This window comes from Gnatocerus cornutus, chromosome 8 (assembly GCF_029298725.1).
Source record: "Gnatocerus cornutus isolate USDA-ARS CGAHR chromosome 8, icGnaCorn1.1, whole genome shotgun sequence".
Lineage (NCBI taxonomy): Eukaryota > Metazoa > Arthropoda > Insecta > Coleoptera > Tenebrionidae > Gnatocerus > Gnatocerus cornutus.
In genome coordinates, this window is record NC_142240.1 from 8,256,397 (window position 1) to 8,276,768 (window position 20,372).

A 20,372-nucleotide genomic window follows, 5' to 3' on the forward strand; every position below is an offset into this window, starting at 1 on the left:
GTAGGCGGCACGTCGCCAGCCAATCCGCGCCGTCGACAGCAGCGCACCCAATCGCCACGCCACCACACTAAGCTCAAGTCGCCGAGCTTTCAAATGTTTTATGCACTGTGTACTCGATGATAATTAGTGGGTTGCGCTTGCACTGTTGGGAAAAATGCTCCGGGCTTTTACGAAAGACGCCAATTAAGAAGTTGCGCAGTTGGAAATTGAATTGGAAGGACTCACCTGTATCCGATCCTCGGGTAAATCCGTTTTTAGACTCAACATTTCCCTGGCGTAAACGTCGGGATAGTGTGCATCTTTGAAGGCCTTCTCCAGTTCTTCCAGTTGGTAGCTCGTGAAAATCGTCCTGCCACACACCCACCAAGGGTAGTTAAATATGTAACACAGTGGTCTAGTCTAACTATAACGCTTGACGCTTTTACGATCTTCCAAATATTAAAGTTTCAACAAACGAGGAAAGATAAAATAAAGAGAGCGGACACAACGAGATGGTAAAATTAAAGTGTTGGAATTAATAGTTACCTATGACGCCTCTTCTTTTTCTTCTTTTTGTTAAAGCTGCCTATACCATCAGACATGGAAAAGTCTTTGGAATTGTCTAATTGTCCTGCAAAAAAAGTAAAAAAATTACCTAAGTAAATGAAAGTATGCGGCAAACATTGATAAAACGCTTTCCGGGCTGCAGCAGCCACTTTGAAATAAAGTGAATTTCCAGCGCTCCTCGCAATTACCTAGGGTTGCGGTATTCTTTATTGGAAATTCCAAAGCTAGTCAGTTAATTTCGAAAGCAGAATGAGTATAAAATCCCTCTCCCTAAATGCCCTAAATAGCTTTAGCGCCATCTTAATTCACTTAACATTCCCGTCTGCACGCGATCCGCACTTTCCAAAATCATGTAAAAAACAGTACTGTCGCCATCCCGTGGACACGCACCCTAATGGGCCACTGACTTATGAAATACCATAGGGCCATTAGCGCAATTTATGGCCGACATCCCCGTTGATTGCCCATACCCTTTCACCCCTTCTCTAACCCGAAAATACTTAATAACTTTACAGATAAATTAACCGCTGTCCTTTTCCGCAAAACCTCGCCGAATTCACGACACATCAAATTAAAATTTTTTTCAAACGCTGAATTATTGTGAGAAGTGGCTGGCGGGGGCTGTGCGTGCCCCCTGGGGAGGAGGAGGGCTCTACTCAGGGGGGAAATGGCAGCACTTCACTTGGGCATAATTGAATTTTCAAACCGGTAGATTATTGGGCAGGAGATTGCTCCAGCGGCACTGCGTTGATTAGTTATTTCGTTTCGTTTTCGGGATTACGACATATGGGCAATTTTAAACGCGGGAAAACGATTTCTTTTCATATCCAAGGGAATTCTGCTTGTAGTTTCGTATTGATCTTGAGATTAAATGTGCGACGCTGAAATGCATGCGGAATTAGAAGAAACGCAAGTTCAAGCGCAAAATTTCAGAGGATCCAAAGCGGAAGTGGAATCTTTGAATTGTTTTTAAATCTCTTGGTTTATATTTTCCCGGATTCTCTCTAAATTGTGTTATTTACATAAAATTGCAATTTACAATAAATCCAGGAATAGAAAAAAAATGTTAAAAGTTTTATTTGAGTTTATTGGCGGATCTACAATAATTCGGTACCTTTGAAGCATAAGGGTTTATCTCCATAAATTATAGTTTCGAGAAAATTAACAAAACAGGTATTCTAAAAAATCACGGTGGTGTTATTAATCTCTTTTCAAATATGCAATTTAAGAGCGAATTGGGAGTTATATTCATGACTATTTCAATTCGTGCGTAACCTTTGTCCCAAAAATTTTTTTTTAGGTATATTTTTACACTTGGTTCCTTCTGGACTTAAGTCCCACTTAGTAATAGAAACTTTCAAAGAAAATTAGCATTGTTTAAAAAAAAAGGTAATACGTTATTAGAAATAATGGCTAACGAAAATCTATTAAGATTAACCCAAATTCAGCAACTTCTATGGACTATTTAACCTTAAAAAAAAAACACAAATTTCCTTTTTGTGACACCAAAAATGTCGAAATTAAAGCGCGTTCAAGTTTTTTTTGTATTTTTTTTAGCTGCTCGAAATAAAAATTTCACAAATTCTCCTTTTTGCTCTAAGTTTTTGGAAATCTGCACTGTAAATAAGACAGTCAAGAGTGATAATCTCTACAAATTTCGTTAAAATCGCATAAAAAATAACGAAATTGCAAGATCTTAAAAAAAATTGGTGGCATTTTTTTGGTCTTTAAACGAAAATTTCTAAAAATTCGACTTTTTGGGGTAAATTTGTGGAAATTAGTGATACGTATTACTAAAACAAACAAAAGAAACAACATGCATAAATTTCGTTCCTGTCGCACTAAAAATAACGAAATTACAGTGTTGAAAAAAATTGATATTTTCACAGTCGTCCAAATAAAAATTTCTAAATATTTTCCTTTTTGGTCTACATTTTTCTAAATCGGTACTCTTAATAAGACAGTCAAAGCTTATAATGTCCACAAATTTGGTTATAGTGGTATTAAAAATGAAGAACTTACAAGTCGTTAAAATTTTAAGTCACATTTTCTTTTGGGCAAAATACAAAAATTTTTCTTTGCTCCTCGAAATCAAAATTTCTAAAAATTCTCTTTTTTGTTCTAAATTTTTCTATATCGACACTCTTAATAAGGCAGTCGAGAGTGATAATCTCCACAAATTTCGTTAAAATCGCATAAAATAAAGAAATTACAGGATCTTGGTGCCAAAATGTGTTTTTTTTGTCTACAACTTTGCAATTTGGCACGGTTAAAAAGCAAGTCCAAATTAGTGTTTTCCCCAAATTTGAATGCTGTGACTTGTGAAAATTGCCAAAGTTACAAACTTTACAAAAAGGAAAACATTTGGTTCAATTTCAGAATAAAAAATTTCAAAATTTACCATGTTTAGCTCATAATTTTGCAATTTTGCACAAATAGTGAACAACTTCAAAATAGTAATCTCCCCAAATATAATTACTGTGGCTTTTAAATTACCAGAACAGATTTAAACATAATTTTTCACACATTTTTTATTACTTCCCAGAATAAAAAATTTCAGATTTTGTATTTTTTGGCATATAAGTAATTTTAAAATGTAGCACAATTTATAAGCATGTTTAAATTAATATTTTCCCTACATTTAATTGTTGTGGCTTTCAAACTGTCAGAGTTACCAGCTTTACAAAAAATTTTGAAAAAAAAATTATTTATTTTGTAGAATAAAAAATTTCAAAATTTACTCTGCTTGACTCATAATTTTGAAATTTTGCACGAATAATAAACAACTCTAAAATACTAATCTTACCAAATATGGTTACTGTGGCTTTCAAATTTTTAGAATTACGGATTAAACATATTTTTTCACACATTTTTGGTTAGTTCTCAAAATGAAAATTAACAAAATATGTTTCTTTAGGCGTATAATTTTGAAATTTAACACGATTTATAACCATGTTGAAAACTAGCCAGAGTTTTAGGTTTAAAAAAAAATTGAAAAAATCTTAGTTTAATTTTGGAATTGGTGGCATTGTTATACAGGGTCCGGCAACACTTGTGTCCACCCCCAAAATCATCTTTAATTTTAAAGATAAAACTTTCAAAATTTACATAACGCTCACAGTTAACAAAGCTCTAGAAGCTGACGCAAAAATTTGTTTTTTATCACTGATAGTTTTGGCGTCGCGACGCATTGAAAATGTAATTTTTAGGTAATTGTGAGGGTTTGTGATATCAACACCTAATTTAATTTTTTTTCAATATAAATATGTTTAAAATATCTCAGTTGTTATTTTAGATTCAATGCAAATTGTCTTCAAAATTTGAGAAAAAAATGCTGTTTTATCAAGTTAGTTTCCAATTTCATTACGTCAAAATTGGGAACTACGTTTACACCCATCTGTCAACATCTTGTGTCACAAATGACATCTATTCTTTGGCTCGCTTTAGATTGTAACAAAAGTCTTACTTGGTGAAATTGTCGCTTTGTCGATGTTAATTAACGATTTATGGTGTCCATAAAGTGCAACATGCCCGTGTTAATCAAAATTAGCCTTTATAAAAGTGAATGAAGTGACTTGTGAAATTTTGGTGTAAACGTAGTTTGCCACTGCGCCGTCATAATTTTGAAAACTAACTTGATAAAGCAGCGTTTTTTAAACACAATTTGTATTTGATTTAAAACAAAAATTCAAATATTTTTGTTACAGTTATGTCGAAAAAAATTTGAATTCGCGAATATTTCCGCAAAAACTCAAAAATCGCTAAAAATTAGACTTCTTGGGCGTCGCGACTCTAGACAAACCGTGATAAAAAACAATTTTTTGTCAGCTTCTAGAGCTTCGTCAACTGTGATTTTCAAAATTTTGTCTTTAAAATTAAAGACGATTTTGGGGGTGGACACAAGTGTTGCCGGACCCTGTATATGCGACAATGGGAGTGGCAAATAACAAACCTATTGCAAACAGAATTTGTACAATAAAATTGAGTGAAAAAAATTTCGACTTTGGTGGCCTCTGATTGTGCTGCTTTTCTTCTTTATTTTTGAAAAAATAAGATCCCGGAATTAAAAAATTAGCTGGAACTAAGCAATTTAAAGACAGTAAAAAAGTTTCGAGGCGGAATGAGAATTTTAAAAAAAAATGCAAAAATGGTGGATGCGCCGGGATTGGTATTGATATTTGTATGAATAATTCCGGCGCTGAGATTCTTGCAGATAAAGTCGGCATTTCTGCGATGAAACCCGCACCCGTTATTTGTTTAGCGCTAATGTAATTCATTAAGTGAGTAAATGTCCACATGTTAGCAAGTGTATTACATTCCCTAAGCGCCCCTAATCGAGCGTTAAGTCGGTCCCGCGAGGCAGGGTAGTTACTCCTGAAAATGTATCTTATTGACAACAGCGATCCACTCGTGCACATGTCGTTCCATAAAATTTAATTGAATATTTAAAATAGTCGAGTAAATCGTTGGAAGAAAGAGTTAAATAACTAAGTGTCTAGACGCGTAGCGACGATGTTTATTTTACAGACTAAGAAATGCACCCAAACTTTGAATTAGTAATGCACTTTATAGCCACTGCACTGTCGAGATCGTTTCCTATGCTCAGTTTTATGTCACTGCAGTGCAGCTCCACCGACAACTCCAAATGCACATTTATGCAAAAAATTTAAATTCGTTATGACCCGAGAGAGCGACGAGAAACCGTAAATATTTTTTTGACTGACACACCTTGGAACGTTTTCGGTCCCTCGATTTTAATCAAGACGGTTTCCTCCCGATTTCCCAATTGTGGCAGGAGAATAATGAAGAAATTTTTTGAGCTCCCCTTGCATTCTCAAGAAAGTGTTTATTTCCCCGCTAACATCTTCATTATAGTCGCAGATCGGTTTAAATTACACAGCTTTTCAGACTCTTTGTTTGATATCGGGAGCGGGCGTCTATTAAAAAATCGCCGCTTTTTTTCCCGAGAGGGAGATGCGTTTTAGGGAGAGTAGGAGTAACGATCCATAAGTAGTAAATTTTGGTCGTGTAATGTTGGTAATGCGACCATAACATCCAATCAGGGAGGATTTATGAGCGGACAGTCTTGTAAATTCAGCTGCGGGTGGTCTGCAAATCCAATTGTGCCAACATACTAGATTAAGCCGATTGATATTTAGGGCGAGTTTCTAGATATATTGCTAGGGAAATCTTGTTTACTCACAGATACCAGATTCGCCAAGGAAACACCAAAACCATAAGAAATACACACAAAAATCTAAATTATATCAAATTGCAAAAGCCATGAAAAATAACAGAATCAACAAACTTTGGCAAAAAAATGCACTAATGAAGTGGAAAGTCATTTCTAAGGTTTGTTTTGCTCCACCAGATCCGGATTTAAAGATATTCTTGAAAAATAATTTTTTCAGGTGCTACCGTACAATTTTTCTTGTGGAATTTTTCGACAATAATTTGGAAAACTCATCTAATAACTTTTTCAACGACTTACAAAACTTATTGCTAGGATAAGTAAGTTTCCTGATATTTTTGAAAAACTAGTCTCATGTTAAAAAGAAACACGCTGTTTTCTGTGATTTTCCTATGCAATTTTGCATATTTTTTTGGAAAACACAATGAGTAACTGAGGAGTTTTTTTCAAAACTCAATTAATCCAATTTTGACTGACATTGGGTTTGAAATTGGGATTATTTTGGGTAAATCTAACAATGTGTAAATTTGATAAAAATTGAATAAATTATTGTTTTTTCTAATCCCTTGTCAAAATTTATGAAATGGATTTATTGAGTTTTGAAAAAACTCAACAATTAAAAACAAATACTCGCCAATATGTTTAAAACTTCAATCTGGCGGCAGCAATAAATCATAAATTTTACAAAAAGTTTGTGTAAACTTGCCTTAAATTAAGACGAAAACGTTTTCAAATTTATTTTAATTATAAAAAACTTAACCACTAATTTTTGAACAGTTGCTGCATATTTTTTAAAAATGATTTTCTATTCTGATCAGTGAAATAATTTAGAAACGCTAGATTTATCGAAAAACTACAATTTTGTGAGCATTCAAATTAATTTTTTTAAAAAATCTTTCAATGTTAACAAAATACAAAACAAAATACATTTTTGTTTCACTTCATATTCTTTGTCATGTAACTTTTGAATGACAATAGATAATAATTTGTTTAACCTCGTATTAGAAAGCTGAGATTTCAACCTTTGTTTTGATGTATGACAATAAAAAATCAAAGTACCAATTTTAAAATAGTGTTTAAAAGTTTTTTAAAACCGTTTGTTTTCGAAAATTGTCTCTATTTCTCTCAAATATTTTAGTAAAAACTACTTTTCCGCCGATTTCTATAGTTCGATGGGAAGCTTATTTAATTACTTTTTCAATGAAGCATTAAAGAGTTTCATAATTTTGCAAGTTGTTGAGCAAAACTAAAAAAATTAAAAGTGAACGCGGTTTACTAAAAAAAATAGTTTACTAATATCTCTGAGTCCTGACCTGTTAAAGAAAAGCGAACTTTGGATTTAGAATGAGAAGACAATTCTACTTTATTTATAAATTACTAATTAGTGTATTTAGCAAAAATGTATTCAGCTGATTAGACAATTTTTTTTTAATTAATCCTAGAAGATTCCAAAAAATGGCTAACAAATTTTCCATAACCTTGAAAGATTTCTAGAAAGTCGTAGAAAATCCAAAAAATGCAAAAAAAGAATCTTAAAGGCGGTCTCACACGATCATAAAAATTTGAGAAAAAATGTGATCGTGTCAAGCCGCCTTTAGATATTCTAAAAAATTATAGATAATTCGAGAAAAATTAGTAAAAACGTAATGTATAGGCGTAAAATTGCAAAAAAAACAGACTACTTCGAAAAAACATAAAGTTTCTAGAAATCTAAAGATTAATAGATGATAAAGGATTCCAAAGAACTCTGAAGACTTAAAAAAAACCTAGAGGATGACAGAATACGAAAACCTAGAAAACTGAATGATGAAGCTTCCTATTTAGACTCAAAAAACAATTTTACTTTAGAAATGACGTTCCACTGCTCTAATACAAATTTCGTTCAAAATTTGTTGACGACTGTACTTATAAACAATTTAAAGGAATCAACAATAATTGAATAATTTGGCCAATAATTTTTGAACAGTTGCTGCATATTTTTTATAAATGTTTTCTATTCTGACCTGTGAAATAATTTAGAAACGCTAGATTTATCGAAAAACTACAATTTTGTGAGCATACAAATTAAAATTTTCACAAAATCTTCAAATGTTAACAATACAAAACAATATACACAACAAAATACTTTTTTTTTTACTCCATATTCTTTGCCATGTAACTTTTAATGGCAAAAGATAATAATTTGTTTAACATCGCTTTAGAAAGTTGAGATTTCAACCTTTGTATTGACGTATGACAATAAAAAATCAAAGTACCAAATTTAAAGTGCTATGCAAAATAGTGTTTAAAAGTTTTTAAAAACCCTTCGTTTTTCGAAAATTTTCTCTATTTTTCTCAAATATTTTAGTAAAAACTACTCTTCCGCCTATTTCTGTAGTTCGATGGAAAGCTTATTTACTTACCTTTTTAATGAAGCATTAAAGAGTTTCATAATTTTGCAAGTTAAGCAAAACTAAAAAAAATAAAAGTGAACGCGGTTTACTAAAAAAAAACACAAATATCTCTGAATCCTGACTTGTTAAGACAATTCTACTTTATAAATTACATTTTACTGCTGCATTATAGGATATACAAATTTCGTCAAAAATTTATCGACTAATTAGTGTATTTAGCAAAAATGTATTCAGCTGATTTGACTTTTTTTTTTAATTAATCCTAAAAGATTCCAAAAAATAGCTAATAAATTTTCCATAATCTTGAAAGATTCCTGCAAAATAGTAGAAAATCCAAAAAATAAAAAAAAGGATTTTGAAGGCGGTTTGAGAATTTTTCTTTCAAACTGACGTTCAAAATTTGTCACAAAATGTAACTAAATTACGCAGAATTGTGAAATTATTTGTGAATTTTTAGAACATGTTTTAAAATGTTTTTACAAATATTTCTTTGAAAATAAATTCTTACGAATAAAAACTTGAGAAAAAATGTGATCGTGTCAAACCGCCTTTAGATATTTTAAAAAAATATAGATAATTCGAGAAAAATTAATAAAAACGTAATGTGTAGGCGTAAAATTGCAAAAAACAGACTACTTAGAAAAAACCCAAAAATTACTACCAATCTATAGATTCCAATAGATCATAGAGAATTCGAAAGAACTCGGAAGACTTTGGAAAATCCTAGAGGATGAAGAAAACGAAAACCTAGAGAATTGAATGATGAAGCAAAACACATTTAGACTCAGGAGACAATTTTACTTTAGAAATGACGTTCCACTGCTCTAATACAAATTTCGTTCAAAATTTCTTGACCCGTGTAATTCTAGACAATTTAAAGAAATCAACAGCAATTGAATAATTTGGAATCCGAATAATTCGGGAAGGAAAAATCTAATGATCCACCCGATCTGCCTAATTAAATCCCGAATCCGAGCAAAACAAACTGTACTCCCTTCGTCCCGGTCTAGTTTCACCGTTTCTCTGATTAAAAAATAATTGGACCCTCGAAAGTGAGCACACCTCGAGCCAATAACCAGTGTCACCGTTTCCAACTTTGTCTAGAATCAGTTCTCCGTAACAGAAAAGAGTAAATTGGACTGGTGCCGCCATTAAATTAGAATACAATTGAATAAAAAAAAAGAAATGGAAATACTCGGCGAGTGCACGAAAGCGTGACGTTTGTAGAATGCGTCAACCATGATGCCGGTATTTTCACACCTTAAACCCTTCGTGTCCGTTAAGGGCTCGTAGGTGGGGCTCTCGAGGAGTTCACACCTCGCATTTCATTCACATCGAGCCCTTTATCCTTAAATCACACACCCTTTTGTTTATATGCAGTGGTTTGCTTCGCGGCGGAAATATGATATGGGAGACGCCAAACAGGTACTAAAGTGCGGCTCATTGCCACTCTCCTGGGTAAATTTTCGAAAATTCTTGGTTGTAAATCAGACTTTCAGTTTTTTACGGAGAAAATTGAGGGATAATTGAATGTAGTGATTTTTGAGGTTAACACGTTGTCAAAGTTGAGTGTAGTAATTAATATTTAATTAAAAATTTATTGCAAAAGAAAGACTTCAATAAAGATTTAACAAGTTTTGGCAATCTTGCGCAAAACGATTAGCTTCTGCGCATGCCACAGTTAGATCAAGGTCAAACACTATTGCTGCCAACTATTATTGATAAAAATCACTAGGGGCTGCTGCCAACTTCTCGAAATCACACTAAAAGTTTAGTGCACTAAATTTTTAGTACGAGAAAATCAGTGTGGTATCAAGAATAGTGTATTCTCCATCATCAAACTAAAAAGTGCACTAATATTTTAGTGCGGTCTAAATATTATCTTGGCAACATCGCAAAAACAGTTTGTCAGGTTGACTGATCTCAAGAAATTAACCTTTCCAGTCAAATGTTCAACAAAAATAAATGCAGTATTAAAGTCCCCCACAAGAAATCACAGCAGAATGAACAAATTTTATAGTTTTTGCTACTTTTTGATACGTTTTTTGACTCGTGAAACCATAATCTCATGAGAATATCTCATCGTGGATCCAAGCTTTTAGCGCAGGGTAAAAAGTATAACTTGCGTGTTATTGAGAAGCAAAAGAAATCATCTAAACTTTCTGAACAACTTTTAGTTTTTGTACAAGACAAGTTTATGTATATCTTTACATGAAAAAAAGCCCAATAACTTTGGAGAAAAGAAAAAACACAATAATACGTCAGGCGTGGCAAAACTTAGCTCAAAATTTAAAATAACGCATAACTAAACACCAACAGACAACAGAACGAAATGATCCAGTCAAACAGAATGTGTTAGTTTTTAAAGAAATAGTATTTTTCCAATAAGTGGTGTTGCTGAAGAAAAATATCATGATAACACTAAAACCACTGCAATTTTTGGAGTAGGATTTGCAAGGTCTTGAAATTAAATGTGTCTTCAGTAAATCGAAAAGTTTTATGGAGTTTTCATCTTCCACATTTTTAAGGAATTTTTTATATATATTTTTTTTTTTCATCTAAGTTAAGACCTTCGTCTAGATTCTTCTTCTAATCTCATTGCTTTATCAAAAATTTTGCCAATCTAAATAAATCAGATGCAATTTAGTAGTACACTAAATGTTCACAGAACGCCGAGAATACACTTTTTCATTTTTCACACTAAATGTGGATATTTAGGCCCGAATTCATAGTCGTTGCTTAAGCAATTGCTTGATCAAGTCGATCTTATTTGCGTGCTTAAGACGATGTTATTGATTCATAGTCGCCAATCAAGTAATTCTTATTTGAAAAACCTAATGAAGTCAATCTTATTCGGAGAGAAACTTATTATGCACTACGGTTTCATAGTCACAACTTGAGCATTTGTGCCTAACTTATTTGATAAATAAGTCGAACTTGGCCCACCCATAAGGTCGAGTTAAGAATTTCTTATTCTTTTTTTAAACAGGATGTATCAAAAATGGCACATCAACAGTGTACCAACCTGATCATGCAGACAATTCTGAATAGCAGAAAAAAAAATTTAATAATTCTTCTCCTTTTATTTTTTGATCTATTGTTCTTCGAAATCGATTAACTAAAAACTTTTCAGTCGATTGTATTTATAGTTAGATGAATCGTCCACATTATCGCAAGTTGTACTATATTTCTAAATTTCTAAAAAACTTAGGATTTTGAAATTTCCTGTAAATTTACAACCGCTGCATTAGGAAATAGAAGTAATTCTTTTAGTTATGCCTTATAATATTATAAAAATTAAAAACTTAAACATGCATCATTCCTTAAATTTTTAGATCTCTTAATAATTCCAATTTTCCGATTATTCGAACTAAACGCTTAGCCTCTTGTATAATTCGAACAAACTCTGAATTTATTCCTCGTTGAAACAATTTTTTCTTGAAAACGAGAAGAATTGATTGATAATAATTCAAACAGAGACTTTTACTTTACAAATCTTTTTGCCATGATTATTTGGGAAATCATTTTAATTATTGTTTTATCATATATACAGGGTGATTTTTTTTAAAACGGCAGGCGTTGTAGAATTTTTATTTATGAACCGATTACAAAAATTTAAAAAACAAATTAAATGGTTTTTAATTTACTATAAACTGATGATTTTAAATTTTTTCTAAGTGTCTTAGTATCTTTTGGTCGATATTCAACTTTCTTATTTTAAATTGACAATTTTTTCATAATTTGGAAGATATTAATTTTCTTAAATCAGAAATGTGTAATTTGTTCTACTTTTACAAAAAACTTTTTAAAAAAAATTATCAAAAATGAAAAAATTTAGGCAATAAAAGTTAATAAAATCTAGGTGCGTGGTGTTAAATAAAAAAATGCCGTTATTGTAATGTCAAAAAGCAGCAAATAACTGAAAGGATTAGCAATTTTTTTTGAAATTATTAATAACAAGAGACAATAATAATTGCAAATCAGAAAAAACATCTACCTAATTTAATTAAAATACAGTTAAAACGCCATCCCGTGTTTTCATGGCACAATTGGCATCATGCACTTTAAGATTTTATTATTGCCTATGTTTTTTCAATTTTGATAATTTTTTTTTAAATATTTTTTGTAAAAGTAGAACAAATTACACATTTCTGATTTAAAAAAAATAATATCTTTCAAATTATGAAAAAAAAAATAGGTTCCAATTTAAAATAAGAAAGTTGAGTATCGACCAAAAGATACTAAAACATTTAGAAAAATTGTAAAATCAGTTTATAGTAAACTAAAAACCATTTAATTTGCTTTTTAAGTTTTTGAAATCGGTTCATAAAAAAAATGCTACAACGCCTGCCGTTTTAAAAATCACCCTGTATTTAAAAAAAAATTATAAAACTGATTTCAAATGAAAGAAAACTCGCTAAATTAAAGTTCTCAGTAATTAGAATTATCGACAGTCGACTGTAATTGTTATAAGCAAAAATGTGTACCAAATTAGTCAAAAGATTATATCTATTTAAGTATACATTGTATAATAGTTATTTATGTTTTAAGGGCATAATGTGGATGTTTATGTTCGAGGGCAACTAGATTACAAGGTCGAGGGCCTTCGGCCCGAGACTTTGTAAGTTACCCGAGATACATAAACATCAAGTTATGCCCGTGGTACATACAACGTTTTATGTCTTACTAATAAATTTTGATTTTTCAAAAATAAATAATTTCTCCACAAATACAAATTTCTGTTCTTGAATCTATCGTGTGATTCATTAAATTTCCATTCTAGGTAGGCCGTGTATTTTGGACGTGCGTTGACTTCTTGTTCGATAACTGGCAAATCTCGCAAATATTAAGTCGAAACTACAGTAATGGTGTTAGTTACGACATGAATTTTTCTCTCAAAGCCAACTGCGAATGGAAATGTAATGAATCACACAATACATAAAGACTATGAAAAATACTTCACATGTCGTTTTGTGTTAGTTTAAAAATTTAATCATTTTAATTACTAATGGCTTTATATACAATTTCTGATTTCTATTTATTTGCGATAGTTGAAACCACAAAATACTATTGCAGTTGAGTTATAATTTATTAATCATTAGTTAATTAGTTAATTACTAGGAACTATATTATTAACATTATTTTTATTATTGTTATTAAAATAATCTAGTGTCATGTCAATGAAATTAATCTTAGAACGCTTTGCAAAACAATTGAAAGCGTATCAAGATGACAGGTAAAATTCAGCGAATTGCAAAGCATGAATGTGTTACAGCCTCAAAACGGAGATTTAAGGAAGAAAAGAAACATTACAACCAGTTTATTTAAAAGGTACCTTTTGAATTTGACTGTTTGATGATAATTAAGTTTAAATGCAATTTGAATCTGGCGGGCAAAGAAAGAAAGTCGATTCGTAGCCAGTCGCTGTTTGTTGTGAGGTTGCTATGACACCTTAATGCCCTAGAGCGTAATTGTACCTCTAACGTACCGCAAATCCGAGCCATAAGGAACCAATAATTAAACGGTAAGACATAAATTAACATTTATCATTTTCTTAACGTCAGAAATTTCAAAAAACAGTATTTTACAAAATGCATATCATAATGAATATATTTTTATGTTTTCTGGTTCAAGGTTTCTCCAAAGTTATTGGGCTTTTTTTCATGTAAAGATAGACTTATAAATCAAATCAGCACATTTCGAGAATCGCACCCCTGGTATAGATAAAGGTGCCAAAGTGGTAGTCAGATTTGAGATCCATGGAAAAGCTGTGGACTGGTTGGTTTCGAAACCGTGTCAATTTTTGTTGTGTATCAAACCTTGTGAAAGTGTCTGTAATTTCGCGTTTAACGTGGGCAAACACAGAACAAAGAAATAATACACTAAAACGTTATTATTTCATTATTCGTCTCTGCGCTTTCGTAAGATATAATTAGAAGTAAACGTCTCCAATTATTTTAATCATCCAATGTGATTCTTTCAACTATCAACAGGACGCCATCAGGCAATTACTGTAAAAAGTGTTGAAATGAATTAAAGGTAATGGTGTTGAACTGTGTAACATAAAAGGCGTGAATTCTGTCATGTGTGACATTTCAACAACCCTTCAAACGATGACATGCACCCATCCATAATTATAGACGGGAATTTGATTGGTCCAATAACAAGCCCGAAAATGTGTCTACCTAAAGTAGTTATCTGGACAAAGAATCAAATGCTTTAACCCCTCATATGTAACCCTTTGAACATAGGTAAATACAGTGTAGGTATAAAGAGTGATGGAGGAGATACCCAACCTGGTCGCTGTAATCGGACTCGTCATTTTCATGATAAAAGATAATGACAGGTTACCGGTAAAAAGGGAGGTCTGTTGACAGATGTTTACACAACAAATACGCTGCTATCGAGGAATGAAACTTCCAATAAATAGGCGGCTAACGACCAGAGAAAATTCTAAGTCGGGCGAAAATTAGATTCGATCTATGGCTATTTTTAAAACTTTGGATTAGCTGCCAATTTGTTAATTCTGCTCATTTTTAGATAAATAAAAAGCTTCTAAGAAATTAGTTTCAGAATTTGATCAATTTTGCCCTGTTGTATTTTTTGTTGCAGATTTATTTTAAAGATTTGGATTCTATGTGAAAACCTGCGTAAAAAAGATTTACCTTAAATATAAATAAAATATTAGCATAAATTAATTTTAGAAATAGAATATATACCGAGTGGCCCTTCTAAGTTTTTCCATACCCATATATCTATTATTTATGAACCCATTTAAATAAAATTCTAAACCAAAATAACTGAAAAGGTAAAGATTGATTTGGCTTTAAAAAGACATCTTTTTTTTTAAATGTTAATTATATTCGTCTTAATTTAAATTTAATTTATTTAAAATTAATTTAATCTTATAAATTCGCAATGATAACATGTGTTCGCTGAAAATGAACCCTACCAGTTCCAGTTTCAAAGAAAAAGAGCAAAAAACGAAATCTACATTTCCAAAAGCTACAAAATCATTCCCGGCTATGAAATCAAGGACAATTTTGGACATCCTTGACATTTATTTTAATCTAATCAATATAGTCTAGTCTGATCCTGATTAATTTCAACCTACAGAAGTTTATTTTGGCTCTATTATGGTTTGTTATTTCGATCTTTTGGAAATTATTGTAATGCATTGACGCAAAAACCATCAGAAAGTGTAGGAATTCAAACGTCAATAAGCAAGGTCAGCAGGGGTACCATAAAATCAACGCTTTCATTTGTTATTTCGAAAACATCATTAGTAAATCGTTTCAAAAAAAATACAATTTTTAATGCCAAAATTGACTTATAAAAAACTTGACCAATAATTTTTGAACAGTTGCTGCATATTTTTTCTATAAATGATCTTCTATGCTGACCAGTGAAATAATTTAGAAACGCTAGATTTATCGAAAAACTACAATTTTGTCAGCATTCAAATTAAAATTTTTACAAAATCTTCAAATCTTAACAAAATATATTTTTTTTCACTTTATATTCTTTGTCATGTAACTTTTAAATGGCAAGGAGTTAATAATTTGTTTAACATCGCGTTAGAAAGCTGAGATTTCAACCTTTGTTTTGATGTATGACGATAAAAAATCAATGTACCAATTTTAAAGTGCTATGCAAAATAGTGTTTAAAAGTTTTTAAAACCAGTTCGTTTTTCGAAAATTGTCTCTATTTTTCTCAAATATTTTAGTAAAAACTACTCTTCCGCCGATCTCTATAGTTCGATGGGAAGCTTATTTAATTACCTTTTCAATAAAGCATTAAAGAGTTCATAATTTTGCAAGTTGTTAAGCAAAACTAAAAAAATTTAAAGTGAACGCGGCTTAGTAAAAAAAATAGTCCTGACCTGTTAGAGCAAAGCGAACTTTGGATTTAGAATGAGAAGACAATTCTACTTTATAAATTACATTTTACTGCTGCAGTATAGGATGTACAAATTTCGTCAAAAATTTATCGACTAATTAGTCTATTTAGCAAAACTGTATTCACCTGATGTGACATTTTTTTTTAATTAATCCTAGAAGATTCCAAAAAATAACTAATACATTTTCCAAAATCTTGAAAGATTCCTAGAAAATTACTATTTTTAATGCCAAAATCGACTTATTCTCCTGAACGGAAAAAAAGATCAAGCCGATTTTTGGTGAATGGATGTAATTTTTTATACTAGACGGATAATAAACATACTGAATGCAAGGTAATTAAAATTGCAATTTTAACGGTACATTAGTTTAATTAATGTCAAATTAAGCCACTCGTAATTAATAATATTCGTGTTAAATTTTATTAAATTCGTTCACAAATAATAAAGATTTAGGGCTCGAAAGTCTTAAGGTGTATAAAGATCAATTTCAAGAGAATTTTTTCTTTTTTACATCGGTTTGCGATTGAAATCAGTTAAAAGAAGAGCTGAAAATCTATCATTGCACCAAATCTGAGAAGTATTTTAGAAGTTAGAAACCAGAGACAAAAATTCGTCTTAAAATAACAATTTTGTCATAAAATGATGAAGAATCCTAAAATTACCAAAAATGCAAAAAATTCTGTTAGATTTTTTGCAATCTTACAATTTTATTAGTTGTAATGGCAACTTTTTGAGATTGAGTCCGCTAAAGACTCGTTTTAGAGACTCAAATGAGTCCGTAAAATAGCTATTTTTGGAAGCATATACAGTGTGATTTTGAAATAAGAGCGGAAAAAAAATTATGGCTTCACGGAAATGCGTATAAGACGTTTTCGGTGATTTTCATTAATTTTAAGGTAAATGTAAAAATTTCAAAATCGTGCTCTAAAAGTTCCAGAATTTCAAAAATTTGGGAATTGACGACTACTCAAAATTTTAATCGTCTATAACTGACACAGTTTTGGATTCATCTACAAAAAATTTTTCGGGGCGCAAACGACACCTAATACCTTTGTATCAATGTTATATCAATTAAAAGAGCATTTCGAGGTCAATAAACTGTCAAAATCTGAGCTTCTGAGTACCTAGTTTACGAATGGCAGTCAAAAAAGTTCAATTTTTTCATCAGTTAGGTAGCAAAAATTTTAAGAAAATAAAATTTTCGAATTAAATAAGTCCGGATTCTTAGAATATATAAAACAAAAAAAACGATTCTGTAAATCCCATCATTTCTGTTCTGGAGAAATCGTGCCCGGAAAATTCCGGAAATTTTGAGCAATTGACAACCACCCGATCATTACTTTGTAGTTTTTTGACATAAAAAATTTTGAATTTCGAGGTTTTGAATTAAGCATTCAAATCTGCGTAAAACTTTTTGAATAATATGAGGATTTTTTCCTTTTATTTGGTCGTAAAAATAAAAAAAAATAAAACGTCAAAATCGAAATTAAGCCGAATTTTTAGCGTGCAAAGGGAAAAAAAGTCCTACTCTAATCGTGCTCTGAAAATTTCGGAACTTTACAAATGATGGGCATTGGCATTTAATTTTAATTGGCCATAACTCAGTTATTTTTTGACATAGGAAGATTTGAGCACAGTTTTGGATTCAGCAAGAAAATCTGCGAACAAATTTTCCAGGTGACAAAAAACTTTTTTGAGCAAAAACACCGCTTTATATCTTTGTATGTTAATATCAATCAAAAGAGTAGTTCAAGATCTACAAGGTGATAAAAAAAAACGATCATCACGATGCAGCTAATTCTTTCCTGAGCCCAAAATTGAAAACCAAAACAAAATTTATTTTTTTTATCTGAGGTAGAAGCTTTCTTTTATAAACGATTAAACTCTGTTTAGATGAACTTTTTATAACAATTTCATTGTTAGACATCACAATTTTTAGAGTTAGTGATAATCTGTATCAAAAAAAGTACAAAACGTGCTTTAAACCAAGTTTCTTAAACTTTTAAAAGTTACATTTCTTGGCTTTGTAGAAAAAATTTCAATGTTACAACATAGAGGAGCAGCATTGCCTAGTTTTTTTTTTTGAAAAAAATCCATATTTTGAAAAGAAATGGGTTTAAATTAATTTTGCTTTGATTTCTGAGATGGTTTAACTGAAAAGGACATGCTATTTCCGCCTTCTTTTATCGCCCTGTATAAACTGATAAAATCTGAGCTCGATAGATTGCAAATTCGCAAAAATTTTCGTCAAACAAATACACATAAAAAACAAGAAAACTATGCTGCAAATTTCATTTTTTTAGTTTTAAAATTTATTCAAAATGCAAAAACTATAAACCAAATTTTGTAGAAGTAATTATTAATTAAAACTTGGCGTGCTTTATTTTTTTGAATACCAGATCTGAATTCACGAGCTCGAGATTAAAGAAAAAACTTTTTATTGTTCGCATAAAGCAAAAAAAAAATTGTAAACTAGTGTAATTATAACAATAGCACTTAAGAAATGAAAAGAAAATGTATTCTTGTCCAGCAAGAAACTACTCGCAAATTAATCTTCCTGGATAAATATTCGCCTTGCAGTCTCAAGGGTGATTGGGGGATTTGTTCGGCTCTGTCAGTCTTAATTGGAAACCAAAGTGACAATTAGAGTTTCTCGCCAATAACTTGATAATATTATAATTGGAGAATCGCTGCGAGCTTCTTTTCTTCCCTAAACCCTTATTTAGAAACAATTTGCTTTAGTTCTTTCCGCAGCTTTAAAAACTTACAAAGAATAAAATCCACACTCTTTCTTAAACATAATTACGCCGCTTTTAACAGCCTGTTAGAGTTGTCTAATCGGTTGGAAGTATATAATGGTACGCAAATTGGACATTACGCTTTCTAGAGAAAATGTTACAAAAAAAATTAGACTTGCGACCTTTGGAGTTGTTTTTCCAGGCCTGCATTGGCGCCGATATCGGGTTTCAATGCAGATGCCGTCTTCCGCCAAATCCAAAAAAATGTAAAAATTAACTTTGCCGACTCTGTAACCATTATGGCGTTGTCTGTTAGATTTCAGTCTGCGGGTATTTCTCTGCAAACAAGTTTAAAAACCCTCCTGCTAACAACCATTCAAGTCGTCACCAAGGTTTGTATAAAGAAACTCGAAAACTTATTTGAGGGACTCCATATAACGAATAGGAATTAACTTGTTAAGCTAAAATGAACGCCTGGCGGGGGAGGACGGAATTAAATTGAAAAGAATTTCAAGAATTTCAGTTATAGAGCCGTACGGGATCGATTCTTGGTGAAACACGTGATGGCGTAATTTTGACATTCATTACACAAACAATGGAAGAAAGGAAATTTGATATCTGTGGACTGAAAGGTGGAAGAAAAGCATTCCAGGGGTTATAGAATGTGATCTGTTCAACATACACAATAGAAAAATTAATTGAATTCATTAAGCACAAGTTGCGATTGTCACATTCGAACCACTGACACTTTTAACGCATGCAAAAAAGGCAATTTTGATTGCGTTAATGAGGGTCTCTGGACACAGCCATCGCCTTTTGACCATTTCTCGTAAATTCCGCGTCGTTTGTCAGTTTTAACAACGTCCAAACCCTTGCGAAAAAGCCCATTTTTCCGAAATTAACTCGTTTGCTTTAAAATATTTATGAAAGGTGTAGAAACCGAGTCGGTTTATAGGTTGCGGGACGCTTTGTGAGCGAACCTTTCTGGAATTGGGTGGCAATTTACATAGCGTTGTTTTAGATCTAAACCCAAAAGAGCTGCTTTGCTCTGCGCAAGCCAGATCAATATCAACATTCTTATTGCTAATCTCGTCGATTTTACAATTTCGTGCTAGGGTGGACCCGATGCAAAGAATCAGATGTGGCAAAAGCAACATAATCAATTTGAAACGGTTTTAGTTTTGTAGCGACAAAAATGTCACGCGTTGACGACCTTCTTCACTCAAATGTTATTTTAAGAAGTTGAAACAACTTTGACATGGGACATCTTGCTTGTTTGTACAAACAGACGCCGACTCTACGACTAATTTTCTGGGTAATTTCTTATTAAGAGTAACCGGAGAATCCGCACAACTAGCTGAGATCAATCAGGAAATTACGATAAAATTTGCGAGTTTCGACATTGCGCAAAACGCGACGGAAGTTATTTTTTACCGCTGCTCAAACATTTTACTTTCACTTTGACTTGATTTATAACTAATAATATATTATTACCTCCATCAACGGCGCACATTTTTCTTTCAATTACAGTTGCAAAAATTTTGAAAATCAAGTCACACTCTCTAATGCATGTCTAATTCAGAAAAATTACACGATTTTTCTT

General features: G+C 31.6%; 1 protein-coding gene across 4 annotated transcripts in view; it reads right to left on the minus strand.

The window, feature by feature from the left end:
- The window catches only part of LOC148169439 (uncharacterized), an 81,718-nt gene that overhangs the window by 42,739 nt on the left and 18,607 nt on the right, over nt 1–20,372 (minus strand). For 2 of the 4 annotated variants that reach the window (XM_088043608.1, XM_088043606.1), the window contains exons 3-4: nt 526–610; nt 226–349 (exon numbers count right to left, since the gene is read on the minus strand). In XM_088043608.1, coding sequence (XP_087899734.1) covers nt 226–349; nt 526–610 — 209 coding nt within the window. Of the gene's footprint in view, nt 1–225; nt 353–525; nt 611–20,372 lie in introns of all 4 variants that reach the window. The other 2 variants (XM_088043607.1, XM_088043605.1) reach the window with 1 other exon arrangement.